At 36.1% G+C, this 16,648-nt stretch overlaps 1 protein-coding gene across 4 annotated transcripts in view; it reads right to left on the bottom strand.

The window, feature by feature from the left end:
• ITGB8 (integrin subunit beta 8) overlaps positions 1-16,648 on the bottom strand; it is a 77,924-nt gene that overhangs the window by 49,675 nt on the left and 11,601 nt on the right. For all 4 annotated transcript variants that reach the window (XM_038557068.1, XM_038557067.1, XM_038557065.1 and 1 more), the window contains exon 2: positions 1,811-1,896. In XM_038557068.1, coding sequence (XP_038412996.1) covers positions 1,811-1,896 — 86 coding nt within the window. The remainder of the gene's footprint in view (positions 1-1,810; positions 1,897-16,648) is intronic.

Genomic DNA, 16,648 nt, shown 5'->3' with positions numbered 1-16,648 from the left:
AGCAGTATCAGATAAAGGGGTCCCTCTGGAACTTGGCTTTCTATATGGCTGGGATGTTACATTTGGCTGACAACTGGGTTCCTTAACCATCTTTTGAAAGTCCCTCTAAACTCTACTCACTAAAGTTCTTAGCAGCTGATATCCAGTTGACATAAACTTCATGGCTCTAAGGATCGTCTTTAGTAAAAATCTAAAATGGAATATTGGCCTAGGATCAGGAAATATCAAGCTCTGAAACATTCTTGACAAGAAAACCTAGAAGTAAACTCCAAACTCAGGGTTATGAAGATGAGGAAGGGAGGCTCAAAGGATAGAATGAATTCTGTCTGGTCATTTGGCTCATAGGTGGTGATGGGAATAGAAACTCTGGAATTGTCCTCTCTCTGACATTGCCTGGTTCCATAGGTTCTGGTGAAGCACTGCCTAGTTTTGAGTGACATCTGATTTTCTCAATGGTAACACCAGAGTATATCCAAGAAGGCTTTGGGTTGTCAATAGGAGGTACACTTATTTTCAGACATGGCTACTATTTTGTGAACCCTTCCCCTCCCTCTTTCCTGACTTGCTTTAGAAGAAAGTAATGTCCACCATCCTTTGCTACTTTTCAGCTTTCTTCTTCCTCCTGGAAAATGCATAATGGCAAGCAGGAGAGGTTGGAAAGACAATGGTAGGTGCAGTTTTTGAGTGAAATCAGAGGAGGCAAAAGCTAGAGATTTATCTTCATGTCAAGCAAAAGGCCATAAAAGATCTATTTTTCCAATTCAGAAGAGTTACATAAACAAATATAAAATTACCTATGTAATTTTACAAAAGAAACCTCAGATTAGTAGATGGCTTCTTCATTACAACTTACTACATAAGGTAGTTCTGGTTGAACATTACCAACAAAATAAAAAATTTATAAAACAACTTTATAGCCAAGAAAGAAAGAATATATTATAATTATTTTACTATGAACTTTGTTATTGGGGTATATTTCTCTTGTTAGAATATAAAAACACTAATTTTGAACAATAAACTATTTCTGAATTATTCTTTATTCCATGGAATTTAAATGTACACAGTATTGCATGAATAAGGTCACATGTCAAAGGAAAAGCATCCCATTTTTCATAAGTAACCGACGAATTGAGGTACAATGTTGTAATGTTATAAAATGGAGTAAATAACTTATCTCTAAGTATTTCAAATAAAAACAAATGAAACAGACCAATAAACTAACTTTCTTTGTTTTAATAAGCAAGTACAAGACTATGATCCAACTTGGATATATAACCTACTGCCCCAGGCTGCAACAAGAATTTCACACAAAGCCTACTGACCTATCAAAAGTCACTTTCTGTGTTTGCCAATTCTCTCTATACAACAGATGGAAAACATAAAATGGTTTGCACTTTATTTCAAAATTACCATAATTTTCCTAATGAAAAGGTTATTCTTCATTTTATATTAAGCCAGATATGCTGTTTCCAAGCATAAAACCAAATAAAATTTTCCTGATGCTCAGCAGTATCTTTCTTTCCTTTCCTTTCTTTTCCTTCAAGGCACAAAATATTAGGGCAATGAAATCATGGCTACAGAGAAGGTCAACCATGAGGAACAGAGAAAAAAGCAAAAAAGAGAGAAGAGAAGGAAAGGGAAGGAAATGGAGGCAAGGAAAGAAGGTAGACAAGGAAAGACAAGGAGAGAAAGAAAGAAAGAGGAAAGAAAGAAAAGAAAGAAAGAAAGAAAGAGAAGGAAAGAAAGAAAGAAAGAAGAAAGAAAGAAAGAAGAAAGAGAAAGAAAGAAAAAAAGAAAGAAAAAGGCACACCTCTTGAGCACACCATCCACATTCCGGACCCAGCGCAAGGCATTTGGTGCAGGATGCTGCATTTGAAGATGTACATCTATTGTCTTCTGTAATGGAGGATAAAATGAGGTGTTACTCTCATACTAGGGAGTATATACAATTCTAGACCAAAATGTATTTTGAAAACTGAAATAAGCTGATCAATAGTTTTAAGTACACAACATTAAAAAATACATAATTTCTTTGGGCGGAGATAAGGTTAACTGCATTACAATGAACAGATACAACATTTCCTGGATAGTTACTGGTTTTATAACTTTGGGAGAAAGGGTGATGAAATGTGATTTTAGTGAGATTTGGAATTTGGCTTGGATTCTACTCCAAGAGTAAAAGACACTCCACATTTCTTAGTGTGCTGAAGTTTCACTGTATTTCATATTATCTGAACTAATGAGGTGTTTTTGAATATAGAATTTTTCCTGTAAAAATAATCATATACAGACTGAACAGGTCAATCCATATTGGGTCATAGTGAATGAACTTTCTAAAAAATGATCTTGATTTCTTGAGAAATTATAACACACAGAGTAACTTGGGAATTCTGATTTTCTTAATATTGATTATTTTGCCTTGATGGATATAAGAATCAAATATAACAGTTTGAGTCAACATTTTAGACATAAAGTAGTTAAAATGGATGAATTTTTTTAGTTTACCCAATTTAGTTTTCCTAATAAGTTTTTTACCCAATTACATTTCTAATTGGGTAAACTAATTTTAACCAATTTAAGATTGCTTTAAGATCATGACCAACTCACTTTTCCATAGATTCTCACACTTAGCTGTGACATTTTAGTAACATAGCTGTGCCTGGAAACTATTTACCTTTATCTCTAGCCACTAACTACTTATATCATTATGAGGAAACTCTTCATTATGAACTTAAACACATAAAATACAATAAAGAATGAAACATAAATTGTTTTCTCCTGAGTTTTTAGTGGAGTTTCTCCTGAGTTTTTAGTCCATCCTTTACTATGAAACATCACAAAAAGACTGGAAATCACAGCATTCTATTCATCTCACTCACAGGCATACAGTAAATAAAAGGCTGTAAGTAGTTCACAGTCCTGGTATAGAGAGAACTGTATTGCTTGCTTAAACAATAAAATACAGTATGATAAGTGAACCAGAGATAGAGATCACCAAGGCACTATGGGAACACAGTGAGGGGCTTCTCCTTCTGCTTTAGAAAGAAGGACGGGGGTGGGGGGAAGAGGGTATATTTAAGGATGATCTCTAGAGGCAGTGATATCTAGTATATCTCTTTGCCATTTCATTTTGTTTCTTCTGATTTGTATTTATCTTTTAAAAAAAATATAATGGGGGCACCTGAGTGGCTCAGTCAGTTAAGCATCTGCCTCCAGCTCAGGTTATGATCCCAGGGTCTTGGGATCGAGCCCCACATCAGGCTTCCTGTTCAGTGGGGAGTCTGCTTCTCCCTCTCCCTCTGCCTATCACTCTCCCTGCTTGTTCTCCGCCCCCCGACACCGTCAAATAAATAAGATCTTAAAAAAAAAAAAAAAGAAAAAGAAAAAATATAATGAATGAGGCATGAGAGGACTATGTGTGTTTGTATGTGTATACAATCACATGAGGACATGGTAATTTGAAAGGGGATCAAGTCCACAAAATCTCTAGCTGTCCCCATCCAATCAGTTTTTCTTTTTCTTCTCTTTCAACTTGCTCCAACATTCTAGAATACACAGTTAAAACAGCTCTGACCTGAGGGTGGCAAGGGATGGACTTTGGCAGTGGGAGAGAGAAAAGGGAACTATAGGAGATTAAGTATAGCATAAAGGTACTAATTGGGGTGGTAGTGAGCACCCTTCCCTGTATTTCCCCAGACAACCAACAAGTTAACCCAAAACCATTCCTCCTTAACTCTTAACAGTTGTTCTATTATCTCCTCTCTGTGTTCCCTTGCAGCCTTTGTCCTTGGCTTTATATCAGCTTTTAATACACAGTATACAAAACTTTACTGATTTGTTCAAACCTGGCCTAGACTTCCAAGGACTAAAAATAACTATTGCTTTTAGGCTGCCTTTACTACAAGTGTGGCCACCTGACTATGAAAACTCCATAGCCTAAAATCCTTCCAGCTAGCTTAGCTTACCAAACTATATAAAAGGTGCTTATTTCTCAGGTATTGAGAGGAGAGAGTGACCTTTTTAGTTTTGTTCTCAGAAAGAAATCAAGCACATTTGCAGACCTAACTTGGCTTTTAACAACTCTTAAACTTGACCTGACTGGAACGTGGAATTAAGTCTATTTCAGTTTAGACTTAACTAACTCTTTCACTCAGTAGGTAGGATGTTGGTACTGGCAGTTAAGATTGCACTCTCTTGAAAGGGAAGCTACAGCTTCTATGACTGTGTGTTTGTTACTACTAGTTGTCTGTGTCCTAAGTTAACCCAGATTCAAGGTCAGTCCATCTCCCCCCGCCCCTTTTTTTAAGATTTTATTTATTTATTCATGAGAGACAGAGAGACAGAGAGAGAGAGAGGCAGAGACACAGGCAGAGGGAGAAGCAGGCTCCATGCAAGGAGCCCAATGTGGGACTCGATCCTGTGACTCCACAATCACACCCTGAACCAAAGGCAAGACACCCAACTGCTGAGCCATCCAGGTGTCCCGGTCAATCCATCTCCTACTTCCAAGACACAAATGATAAATAACGAGTTTACAAATCTGTTTTCTTTATAATCTGCCTTCCAACCATTTGTTTTAAAAAGTTCTAGTGCCAACTTCTGTTCTCAGATTTCAGATACCTAAGAATGATGACCAAGAGGAATAGAAACTTTGGTCCTGTCATTACTTACGAGGTTCCAGGGCTGACATTTCTCAGTCTACATAATTATAGGAAAAATGATCCCCTAAATGGATATGGAGGAAGCAGGCCTTATGATTCTGCAGAACTGGAGGAAGGCCATAAATCGAACTCCATGGGAATAGTGTCAAATGTTACTGCTGGAGAGTGTCATGGTTAGATTTTACAGAAAACAAACCAGATACACTTTGGTATGTAGCATCTTAAGGGTTTTTCTTTTTAATTTTAAACACACATTAAGTAAATACCAAACATGCAAATATCACACCAATTAGAACAGTTCTTTACACTGAATGGTATGCTACTATGGAGGTTGTTAGTCAAAATGTGCTGAAGGGATGTGTGTATGTGTGTGCCTGTGTCTGTCTGTCAGCCAGACCTTCCTGTGTAAAGAGAAATCTTTACACTGAACACACATCAATCAATGTGTGAGTGCTATTTACAGACATGGGCAGTTTGTCATGAGCCTCTAAGTTGACTTTGTTCATTGGCTGCCCCATCCCTCATGCAGCATCATAGGAGGCTGCTTTCCAATGATGCTTTCATAACAGCCTCAGCACTGACATCTCATTAGAGGGGGTGCCTGAGTGCTTCTTCTTACCACTCTATGAGAGTGGTAGCTTCTTGTCCAGCTGTTTGTTCAGTGATGTGGTATAGCACTGTAATCTTTATGTTCTAGCCTTGTGTTTTTATTAAGGATACTTTTTTATGGGGACACCTGGATGACTCAATGGTTGAGCATCTGCCTTTGGCTCAGAGCGTGATACGGGAGTCCTGGAATAGAGTCCCACATTAGGTTTCCTGCATGGAGCCCGCATCTCCCTCTGCCTGTGTCTCTGCCTCTCTGTGTGTCTCTCATGAATAAATAAATAAAATCTTTAAAGTTTAAAAACTGATATTTTTTATGGATCTTAATGGAAATTAGGAAAGATAGTGGAAGCAGAATCATTTTAAACCATGTATCTTCAGAACACTCTTGTTCTCATCTGCTTCTTTGCTGCTCACAAATCCCATGTCATTAAAAAATGTGCTACCAAGACAGAAATTAGTAAAAGATTTAAGGTCATTTAAGTGTGTACATACATTCTGAAAAATTCTATTCCTTGATCTATGAGCATGGGCTGAGATTTGTACTTTTACTCCCGTTACAACTGGAGGTAATAGATATGATGAGGTAGCATTGCTAAATAGTTACTAGAAATAAAGTTCCAAATTTCCACAGCATTGTTACTTAATAGCAATATGTTCTTAGGCTAGTTACCTAAATTTTCTGAGGCTCCATTTCTTCCATGGTAACATAGGGCTAACTATACCTAGATCAAAATACTGATAATGAAATGAAATGAGCAAGCATAAGCATGACAAAGATAGTACTTAGGGTATAGTAGACACTCAGCACGGGGACTATTGTAACTTATTTCTAATTAATATTATAAAAATGTATATGTATATACATACACGTGTATAGATGTATACATATATTGTGTGTATAGATCTAGCTTCAAAAAAGGGGGGAGGTGTTGTGTCTTTGTTGTAAATATAATTAGTTGTCTTTAAGATAAAAGTCCCTTGAATTATAAACACAGAGTTTTAAAAATATAGCTAATATATAAAAATAACTATTAAATAAAAAGATACAACTTTTACCTTGGTTATTTCAAAATGACTCTTGAAAGCCAGTTTAGTCAAATATACACACATCAGTCCAATCTGTTACAAATACAATTTTGGTATGATTGTAATTGGTTACTGAAAATCTCTTACAACATCTTCATTTTGTTCACATTTTTCAAAGTGTACCTTGACTTAATCTGAATATTTTTCTAATTATTTCCCAGAATTAAATGTTTCTGACGCATGTAAAATGACCTTTATAACAGTCTGTCATAAAGTATAATAAATATCCATCATCAACAGGATAAAGTACACAAAAATCAGGAAACTACATATTTGTGACCGTCACTTAGATATTCTTTTAGATGATTTATTCATATTATTTTGAGAATGCTTAATCTATAGAAGTAAGAAGAGAAAGAAAATGGACCAAAAAAAAAAAAAAAACTAAAAAAGCCCATAAGTTTCAATGTTTAGATTGAGATCTTTTCATAAGTCAGGTAATCAAATAAAGTGACAGGTTTAGCAAAATTTCTAATGTTTTTCTGCTCTAAAGTCTACCACGAAATTCCAACAAAATTTAAAGGATGCCCAAAGCTATCTATAAGAAGGAGCAATTAAAACTGATAAAAGATTGTAGTCCTTGGTATTCAGAATCAATCATTCTAGATTCTCCTGTTAGAACGAGACAGAATGATTTGTGAAATGCAGAAATGCATTTTTTTCAGCCAGTATCCTTCCTTAATTGCATTTACTATACAAATTAAACTTGGATAATTATATAAAGCCACTTCCTTAACAAAAAAATAAACACTGTTACAATGAATACATACTCTACTTTGATAATAGTCACAACCAGACAAATTGAGCAAACAATAAGGTTTGGAGTAGAACTTTGGATTTTCCTTGTTCTAGATGTATATTGCAGTCATGTAATTGTTACAGATATATTTTACAGATATCTTTAGTTTTACAGATACCTTTAAAATACATTACTTGATTACTGAAAGCTCTATTTTGCACACTTAGCATGCTATCATTTGATCTAAAAATAAAACCAAAGCAATAGATTTCTGTTCTAATCACTTGCTAGTTATTCCAAGTTTTTTTAAAGATTTTATTTACTTATTCATGAGAGACACAGAGAGAGGTAGAGACATGGGCAGAGGGAGAAGTAGGCTCCCTGTGGGGAGCCTATGTGGACTCAATCCCAGGATCCTGGGATTATGAACTGAGCCAACTCAACCACTGAGCCACCCAGGTGCCCCTTATTCCAAGTTTTGATTGAGAAGCTATTCCCGGGGATCCCTCGGTGGCTCAGCGGTTCGGAGCCTGCCTTTGGCTCAGGGCACGATCCTACAGTCCCGGGATCGAGTCCCACATCAGGCTCCTTGCACAGAGTCTGCTTCTCCCTCTGCCTGTGTCTCTGCCTCTCTCTCTATGTCTATCATGAATAAATAAAAAAACCTTTGAAAAAAAAAAAAAGAGAAGCTATTCCCTAAAGGTGCCTACAAATATATAGAGACAGAAGAGGTGGTTAGGACTACTATGAAAATCAGGCATAGGAAACAAAACCAAAGTCAGTTAAATTTTGAGATTAGGTAAAGGGGCAAGGGAAAAAACGTGGAAGCATGGGAAACTCTTTGGAAAAGGTAGATCTGAGCAGGGAAGCTCTGAAGAGCTAGAGATGTATAATGAGGAAGCTAGTGACTGAGGGGGTATAACAAAACAGAGGGAGCAAGGAAATAATATAATTAATTACTTGTATTATTCTTTTTCTCTGGTTTTTTCCTTGGACTTCATATAAACATAAACAAAACCACATTCTTTATTTATTAATATTTTACATTTGCTCTTTAACTTAGCACTTACTCTATGCAACATAATTTTACTGTAAAATTAGACAAGGCAGCAGATATTATTAAAGGAATTAAAATAATGTATCTGTGCCAAACTTCAGCATACTAAAATAATTTTTATGCAACAAATGCATATTTCAACTGTGCTCACATAGAATTAGTTGAAAAAGAAACTTTAATATCTTCAGTTTGCTACTAAACTAATAGTTCAGGAAATACTACTCTTCTAGCAGCAACACCCAACCTAGAGTATTTTTCTCTCCTTTGCCTTTACCATATTGTTTCAAACTTGTAGCAAATAAGCATGCAGGCAGTGGAAATGAAAATGAGTATCTCTATGGGAAAAAACAGTTTGTCTAATAATTTTGGCTCTACTTGCACTTGAAAAAACCTACATCCATATTTATGTTTGGTCAAAAACAGCTTGGATTCCTTTCTTTCTTGTCTTCTCTGTTAGCTGTTCCGGTGATGAGGGTTGATAGTCTAAGTATATTTGGAGGAAAAGGCAGCGGTATGATAATGTTCAATGCTTATATGGAAACTCAAAAGAAAGGGTGAGGAAATGAAGACATTATAAGAAAGACAAATAATTGTCTTAGCTACCCAAAGAAAGAACCTGAGATAGAGATTGTTGGTGGCAACAATCTATTGAGAAGGGAAGTGAGGAAAGGTCAGCAAAGACAGGGTGCAAAGATACTGTTGGAGTCAAATTCTGGTCTCAACTGATTCTACCCAGAACTCAGAACACAAATGATGCCACAAAGTTTTTCCACTTTGAGGCAAAGTGGGAGCCTGGCTTTTATACCCTCCCATCATTTACTGAGGGCAGCACAGAGAGGGCTGGGGGTTGGGGTGGGTTAACCTCTACATATTACTCAGCAATATGGCTCCCTTTGATGGAGGCCATTTTTCTGAAAATGAGGTAGCTGTGAGTCATTAATGGCCAGAACTCAGAGCAACTGGGGATGGTGCACCAGCACTATAAAAGGATGTCTAGCTTAGTAGCAGCATCTTGAGCCCTGAGGGAATCTTTCTCATGAAAGCCAATGCTAACAATGGCAGAGGTAAAGAGCGCCTGGCCCCTCACAGCACCATGTAGTTGCTGCCCCCATTCTGGGTTGAGTCTCAGAAATCTTTTTTTTTTTTCTTTTTAAGTTCTCAATACCCAACACGGGGCTTGAGCTTACAATCCAGAGATCAAGAGTTGCATGCTCCTACTGACTGAGCCAGCCAGGTGCCCCATTCAGAACTGTTTCTGATGTAAGAGGAAAATTTACATGAGTTTTGAAAGATAGTAAAAGAAAGACTTGAGCAGGATTAATGCAAATGCTTTATGTTAAGCATAACATTACATGACACAGACCATCCACTCTGAAGAGACATATTTTGTTTTTCCTTGGAAAAAATAAGACTACTAAGCTGGCAGTTCCTGGAGGACAGATACTTATATATATTTTCTTTTTAAACCCAGTATCCAAGTCTAAAAAAAGTCTTCAGGGAACCTGGGTGGTTCAGCGGTTGAGCTCAGGTTGTGATCCTGGGGTCCTGGGATCAAGTCCTGCATCGGGCTTCCTGTGGGGAGCCTGCTTCTCCCTCTGCCTGTGTCTCTGCCTCTCTGTGTCTCTCATGAAAAAATAAATAAAATCTTAAAAATAAAAAATAAATAAATTTTAAAAATAAAAATATTTATTTCTAAAACCAATTTATTGCAAAAGGCAATACATATAATTATGCTTACTGGATGAACATATCTTGATGTTTTGAAGTGTAAAAAAAAAAACCCAAAATATAGGGACAAATTTCTTTACATTTGGTCTTCTGATAGTGTATAGTTCTGCTGATTTATTTTATGGCAGGGTAATTTTTTTCTAAAGAACCCTGGATATGTGATGGAAATGATATTGAATTGATATAGCACTTTTTAACGCTATCATTAATGGATGCAAAACCACCAAATTCACCTATTGTTTTCTTATTGCATAGATCTATATCAGATTTCAATTCAGCTAATGTTCTTTTCCCCTATAAGGCTGAGTAGTTTTTTTTTTCTTTTTTTTTTTTTACTGAGCAGAATTTTCTTATAAGGCTGATGTTATGAAATAGCACTAATCTTTTCTTTTCATCAACTAGGTTATTAGGTTTTTATTATGTGTAATCTTTACATTTCAGGGACAAGTTTCAACCTCCCTTGCTACAAATAAAAAATTCATGTGAGTCCAATAGGGTTTTAGGCTAACATAAAGATTTTTAGAGAACAAAAGCGGGAGAAAAACCACTTTCAATGCTGGGCAGGTTAAGAAATGTTAGGGCAATGCTACACATTCCATTTGTCTGCCCTGCCCTATTTGGGGCAATCCCAACATGAGTCAGAATTTAAAGTGAGCTGGGATGGCATAAATCAAAACTAGTTCATGATGGAATTTACAAGAAGAACCATTGTAAAGCCACTGATGACATTCATTTGTGTTGAAATGGGCCATCACAAGAAGGCTGGTCTGGTGAGGTCATATCACAACCTTTCATTGTGATTCATTTACACACACTTTAGTCAATGTAGCTTTGAAAAAATTCTGATTGCAGCATACAATGGACGATTATATAAACCATGCTGTATCAGCTGTATCAGAACACTTTTTAACTTGAAAGAGGGCACTATTAACTACACTGGTGCAAGGTATAAATTAGAACTCAGGTAAACTGAGGTCTAAGGTCACCCTAAATGCACATTAGTTTGGTGGTACAGAACAAGAAATCAAATAAACAAGGCAATCCATGCTAAGGTGATAAATAGGAAAGGTCAGGAAAGGGAAAGGGAATGCCCTGAGTTAGTGATGAAGGAATCTCTTCACATGAAGGAGGGCCTGACAGGTTTTGAAGGACAGGTACGACGCAGACATCTGGTTGAAAAATTTGTGATGGTTTTTAGATTTTATATATAATATGTTTATGTATATTTGATATTTTATGTATTTTGACATATATTCTTAAATGTGGGAAGATGAAAGAGTATAAAGAATACTTGAGTGCATTTGAGAATGACTTTGCAGTTCATATTATTTTCTAGACAGTGAAATTTCTCTTGGTGGGCCAAGCAGATTTTCAATTTGTAACAAAAATTGTTCCTAAAGACAATCAAATTCAGTTTGCAACTGAAAGCACCTGAGCACATCAGTTTGTCTTCTGACATTTACTCATCTGGGGGAAATTTGTGAGGAAGTGAGAGGAAACTAAGGGAGAAAGATGGGGTCAAAGCACAGAATCTCCCAGGATAGCTTTCCTTCTTCAGATTTGGAACTTCAACAAGGATCAAAATCTCAAGATTCAGGGAGGGCTCCAGAGGCCCCTCTGAGGCAAATTCTGGTTAAAGCTGCATTTGTCTAACTTGGAAAAGCAATATTAGTCATGTGCTTTGTGTCTTGTTTTAACTGGAACTATTCCATACATTCCAACTGTCCTGTTTATGAGGCACACTCCCTTTTTATAAAAGCCAAAATATTCACCGGTTTCCCACTCTGTTCCTCTAAATAATGTTTTTAATCTAACATACTAGAGTTCCAGGGGCTCTTCCTATTTTCCTCTCCAACTCTTGGCAGGTATGAATTTCCTTTCTCCCACTTAAAAAAAAAAAATATATCACACTGCTATTCACGTCAAAACCTCAAATGCCATAGTTAAGGATGTAAAAGAAATGCCCCAGGATAGTAGGAATGCATTTTCTACATTATGTTTTTTAAATCTGAAGTCACATTGCAGGTGTGTACTTGATTAGAGAAACAAAGAAACTCTTTATATTATAAAGAATTTTGTTCTAATTAAAAAAGTAAATTAGAATCCAAAATGAATTTTAGTTTATTTAGCATTTGGCTTTCCTGCAATTACACTTCAAAAACCAGAAAGGTATTTGTATTTTACTCTGCAACTTGAAAAAGCAAACCTATATATACAATAGGGTTAGGGAAAATGAAAAACAATAAATATTTATTAAATGATTACTTTGTTTTAGGTCCTCTACTAAGCACTTTATATGTATTATTTCATTGAGACTTTTAAAAAATCCTATAAGGAAAGGATGCCCATCTATAAAGATGGGGAACTATAGTTTAGGGAAAGTCTGTCTCATTCTAAAGTCACACATTTAGTGAGTAGAGAGAGCAGGTTTGAACCTAGTTCTGAGTACAGAGCCTTTTCTTTTAAATGATGTCCTATATGGAATAGAGAATAACATAAAGACAATTAAGCCAAACTCTTGCTATTAAACTATTATTAGTCTTAAGTAATGACTCAATAATAATTCCCATGTACCTCAATTTTTTTCATATAAATAGTATGTCATTGCTTTTCCTATTATCAGTCCCACTCTTGGGAGGTGGGTGTTAGATTCTCAGCAGTATTATTTTCTGTGTCAGTGCCAAAGACCTCCCTAAATACTACAGTGCCCTTTACAAAATTCATTTTATTTGCATGCACAAGGAAACTTTGAGTTTTAACACTGAAGCTCCAGCCTGAACATCTCACTGAGTGCTGAGTGCCTAAATTACATTGGTTGGCACTTTTTCAGCATAAGGGAGAACTTATCCTTTTACAACTGTGTTTCCCCAGCCTCTTGCCAGGGGACAGCTCTGGGCTGCATGCTAATTAGGCAGAAGCACTTGAAATGGTGTTTGCAGTTGCTATTTCCATTTGTGAATTTCCAGTTCTGTCCTGGAAGCCAAATCTGGAACAGGGAAGCAGGCATCTTGTTCTTCTCCATAACTGCCTATTCTTTGACCTTGGCTTGATAATAACTTTGCTGGGGTTTTGCTTCCTGGCTGATGAAGCAAAGAAAATGCTCCTCCTTTTTATGTGCTCTAAAAACACTTTAAAATGAAGAGTCTGAGTTAAAAGGACATGATTGGTGGAGAACATTTGCTTTATACCATGCACAGTTCTATTAATTTATGGGAATATTTTAAGATACAATTTATAATATGGAAGATTTATTTTAAAAGGCTCACTAAGCCCTATATGTTAGGTATATCCAGTTGCCCACCAGTTGCCTGGTAATGCAGAACCATTCACTGTTTTAACACTGTTAACTAGGAGGCACAAGCAAGCTTTTTGAAGGATAAAAATGTTCTTTATCTTGATTGTAGTAGTAGTTCCACAAGCCTATACATCTGTCAAAACGCACTAATTGATACGTTAAAGAGACGTGGTTTGTTAATGTAATTATTATTACATATTATTACATATTAATGCAAATTATATCATATATTTTATTAAAATGAGCTTTGTAAACTAACGTGGAGTATTTTTTGTTAGCTAAAGGACAGTTGGTGCACAGTGAGGAAATATATTTCTCTCTTGATAGTATATACAAAAATATTAAATTACTTCAGTGGTTTTTAAAAAGTAAGCCAATGACACATTAATAAATCCTTTGACTTACAGATAATTGCAGATCAGTTAGTGAGTAACTAAAGTCATTTATCTCTGTACTGTAGTGATCTGATATACATGACTTCCATTCAGATCAAGGGGTAAATTATTTTAATGCTTCTTCAAATACATTGAGCTCAGTTGGATAATAAAATTATTTTTCAAATTCAAAAATTGATTTTTATATTCTACTGGGAACTTCTTGCAAGCCTTCAGAGTATGAAAACTTGAGTGTGTAGTAACACCAAATGTAAGATTAAGTATCTTAGTAATTAATACTATTATTGCTAATAATGCTAATACTAAAACTAATAGCTTGAAGTATACATTAATAATATATTTCACATTCTATTCTCTATAGTAAAGTTTCTTCTATCTTCAGTGCAAGATTGATCCTAAATACTTGTGTCTTTTATAAAATCCATTTTACTTTGGGCTCAGACAAAGAAAATTCTGAATTATAATGAAAAGATTTTTCACCTGTCTTATAGGATAGAAATTTAATCTTCTATAATACTTTAAATACCTTAAACTATTTCAAATAATAATTGTTCAGTTTTATTTCATTGCATGGAATTTGACTAGGTACTTCTTTATACATATGCATGAGTTGACAGTGTTTTACCTCATAGTCTTTAGTGTGTACTTCCTAAAAACAAGGATATTCTCTTACAAAACCACCACAGAGTTGGTGAATTCAGGACATTTAATAGTGATATTATAAAACAAACTAATCTATAGTCTGTATTGTCCTATGAAATTCTTGTTCCATATTCTCCATATGTCCCCAAATGGTCCAGCTACTACTTCTCCTTCATCAAAACTCAGCTTTATCAGAGTTCATTTTTCTTTGGGTAAATCTTCAACCGATGCTTTAATCTTCTCTTTGTTCTCACTGGCTGTTTATAGGCCTCTCCCCTAACTCCCCACCTCCCCATTTCCCAAAAGTATCAACCTCTATTCTTTCAAAATCCTAAGCTCTTATTTAATATGACCCCCTCTCCATCTTTGTTATTACCAGACACTTTCCTAAATTTTACAGTGTATTCATACCTTTGCTCAAGGTTTTTGGCCTCATCTGATTCCATGTAATCATCCAAATCACCCACACATCTCACTACCTCCACCTGGGGCAGAACCATTAGCAATCCTTAGAGCAAGGGACTGTGGCAGGGAATTCTCATGAGGTATATTCTTATGAGGGACCACTTGATCGTGAAACCATGAAAATGATATCTGACTTTTCATAATACCTAATACTCAATTTCTGCCCAACAAGTCTATCACCAGATGATCTAATTTGTGACCCTGTTCTCAGAGAGCAGTGACCTCTGGTATCAATGCTGTGCTGACCTCCTAGTAGCCAAGGGTTAGTCCTGAATATATATACCATACCATGTGCACCCTAAGGGGGAGCACTGGGCCTCATTCTCCAGCTGTTTTATGCGGCCTTCAGCAGGGTACAAGACATGCTCAGGAACCCAGGCCTCTATTCCATCCCAACATCATCCCATTAAATGTCACCAAGCATTATGTGGCTTTGGATTCTTCAAGAGGCATCAAACATGCTACATCCTCTGTACTAGTGACGGGTACTAGTAATGTTAATCCTTGTGTTTCTGTTACCAACTTCAGAGGTTATAGGCACTGTGATTATATTACATTGGCCCTCACCTTAAGGCTCTGGTTCTAGATGGTTATGGTTGAAACACTCATCAAAAGGGACTTTTTAAACCAAAATTTTGAATGTGTGAAACTTACTCTCTTTTTGAGAGTTTTTTTGGTGTTACTACCTTCCAAATGAATTCCCTTGGAACTTGAGCCCCATTTATCATTTCCAGAGGGTTTTCTTTTGCAAATTATGTTCCACTCATCTTCAATAAAAGTTCAAGCCAAATGCACACAAACACAATAGAGCAATATCTTAGGAGGTATGCCTTGTACTAAAAAAGGAGACCAGCTAGGTCATTTTTCCTGCCAATAATACAGTTCTGCTACAGTGAGTTCTTTGTTTGCAACTAGAACAGCCAGTTCTACAGCAATTCCTACACCCTCCAAAACTTTCTTGCATTCTTTGTTCTACTGCAGTCAATGAATACCTTACACTACCAGGCATAGCCAGTCCAGCACCCTAGCAAGCTGGCAATAAGAAAAGACATTTCCTAGTTTGGCATTCCTTAAGGTACCTACTGTCAGCCTAATCTTGTAGAATTCTGAATTTTTCTTTTAATTATTTTCTTTGTTCAACCTGATAATATTCTAAATCTGTTTTGGAACATAGTCGTAATCCCTCATACCATAAGGTTGAAGCTTTCCACCCAGCTCCTTTCTCTACCCAGTATCTATAACAGTTACTAGGGAATCATAGCAAATATATGCTCTCCACTGAAATCAGGAAAAACGCTTGTACCTGGGAAAATGTTTGTGGTTCAATTCAGAGGATAGGACCCTGGTACCATATGTATATGTGGACAAACAGTACCTCAACTGTGGCTGCATTTTACCATTATCATATTTAGAAATATCAACTTTTTTCTATTGTAAAAGGAAGTTGGGTCCCAAACCATGCAAAATATCAACACATCCATGGCGAAAAGCCACTGCCCACTTCACATACCTAAGAAGACATATTTGGTACATTTCTTCAGAGCTGACATTTCTTGTCTTTCATTTTCCCACCTTCATTACCAGACTTTCCCTCCACTTGGTCTCACCCATGGACTTTGGCTTGAACTAGTCCTTGGCAGGTAATTTTCCTTATTCCATACAATCTGGGAAACATGATTTTGGGAGGCAGTTTTCTAAGTCAAACTGCATCAGTACTGATCTAGAATGGCAACAGACTCGGTCTTTGACAGAGTCCTGAAAGGCCACTTCCTAAAATCTTATATGCTGTTTTAAAATATGAACATTTAGTACTCTGAATAACAGCGCTCACAAGCATTTTTAAAAATCACCCTGAGTATATATCCAATAGAACCACTATAACTTAACATTATAATTCTAATTTAATGATCTTATTCTTATTTCCTATACTAATTTTAGTTGGAACCTTAAAAAAATAACATAGGGAAGGTA

The sequence above is a fragment of the Canis lupus genome, chromosome 14 (assembly GCF_011100685.1).
Source record: "Canis lupus familiaris isolate Mischka breed German Shepherd chromosome 14, alternate assembly UU_Cfam_GSD_1.0, whole genome shotgun sequence".
Lineage (NCBI taxonomy): Eukaryota > Metazoa > Chordata > Mammalia > Carnivora > Canidae > Canis > Canis lupus.
The sequence above is the reverse complement of the archived record's forward strand: the minus strand, read 5'-3'. Positions and strand labels throughout refer to the sequence as shown.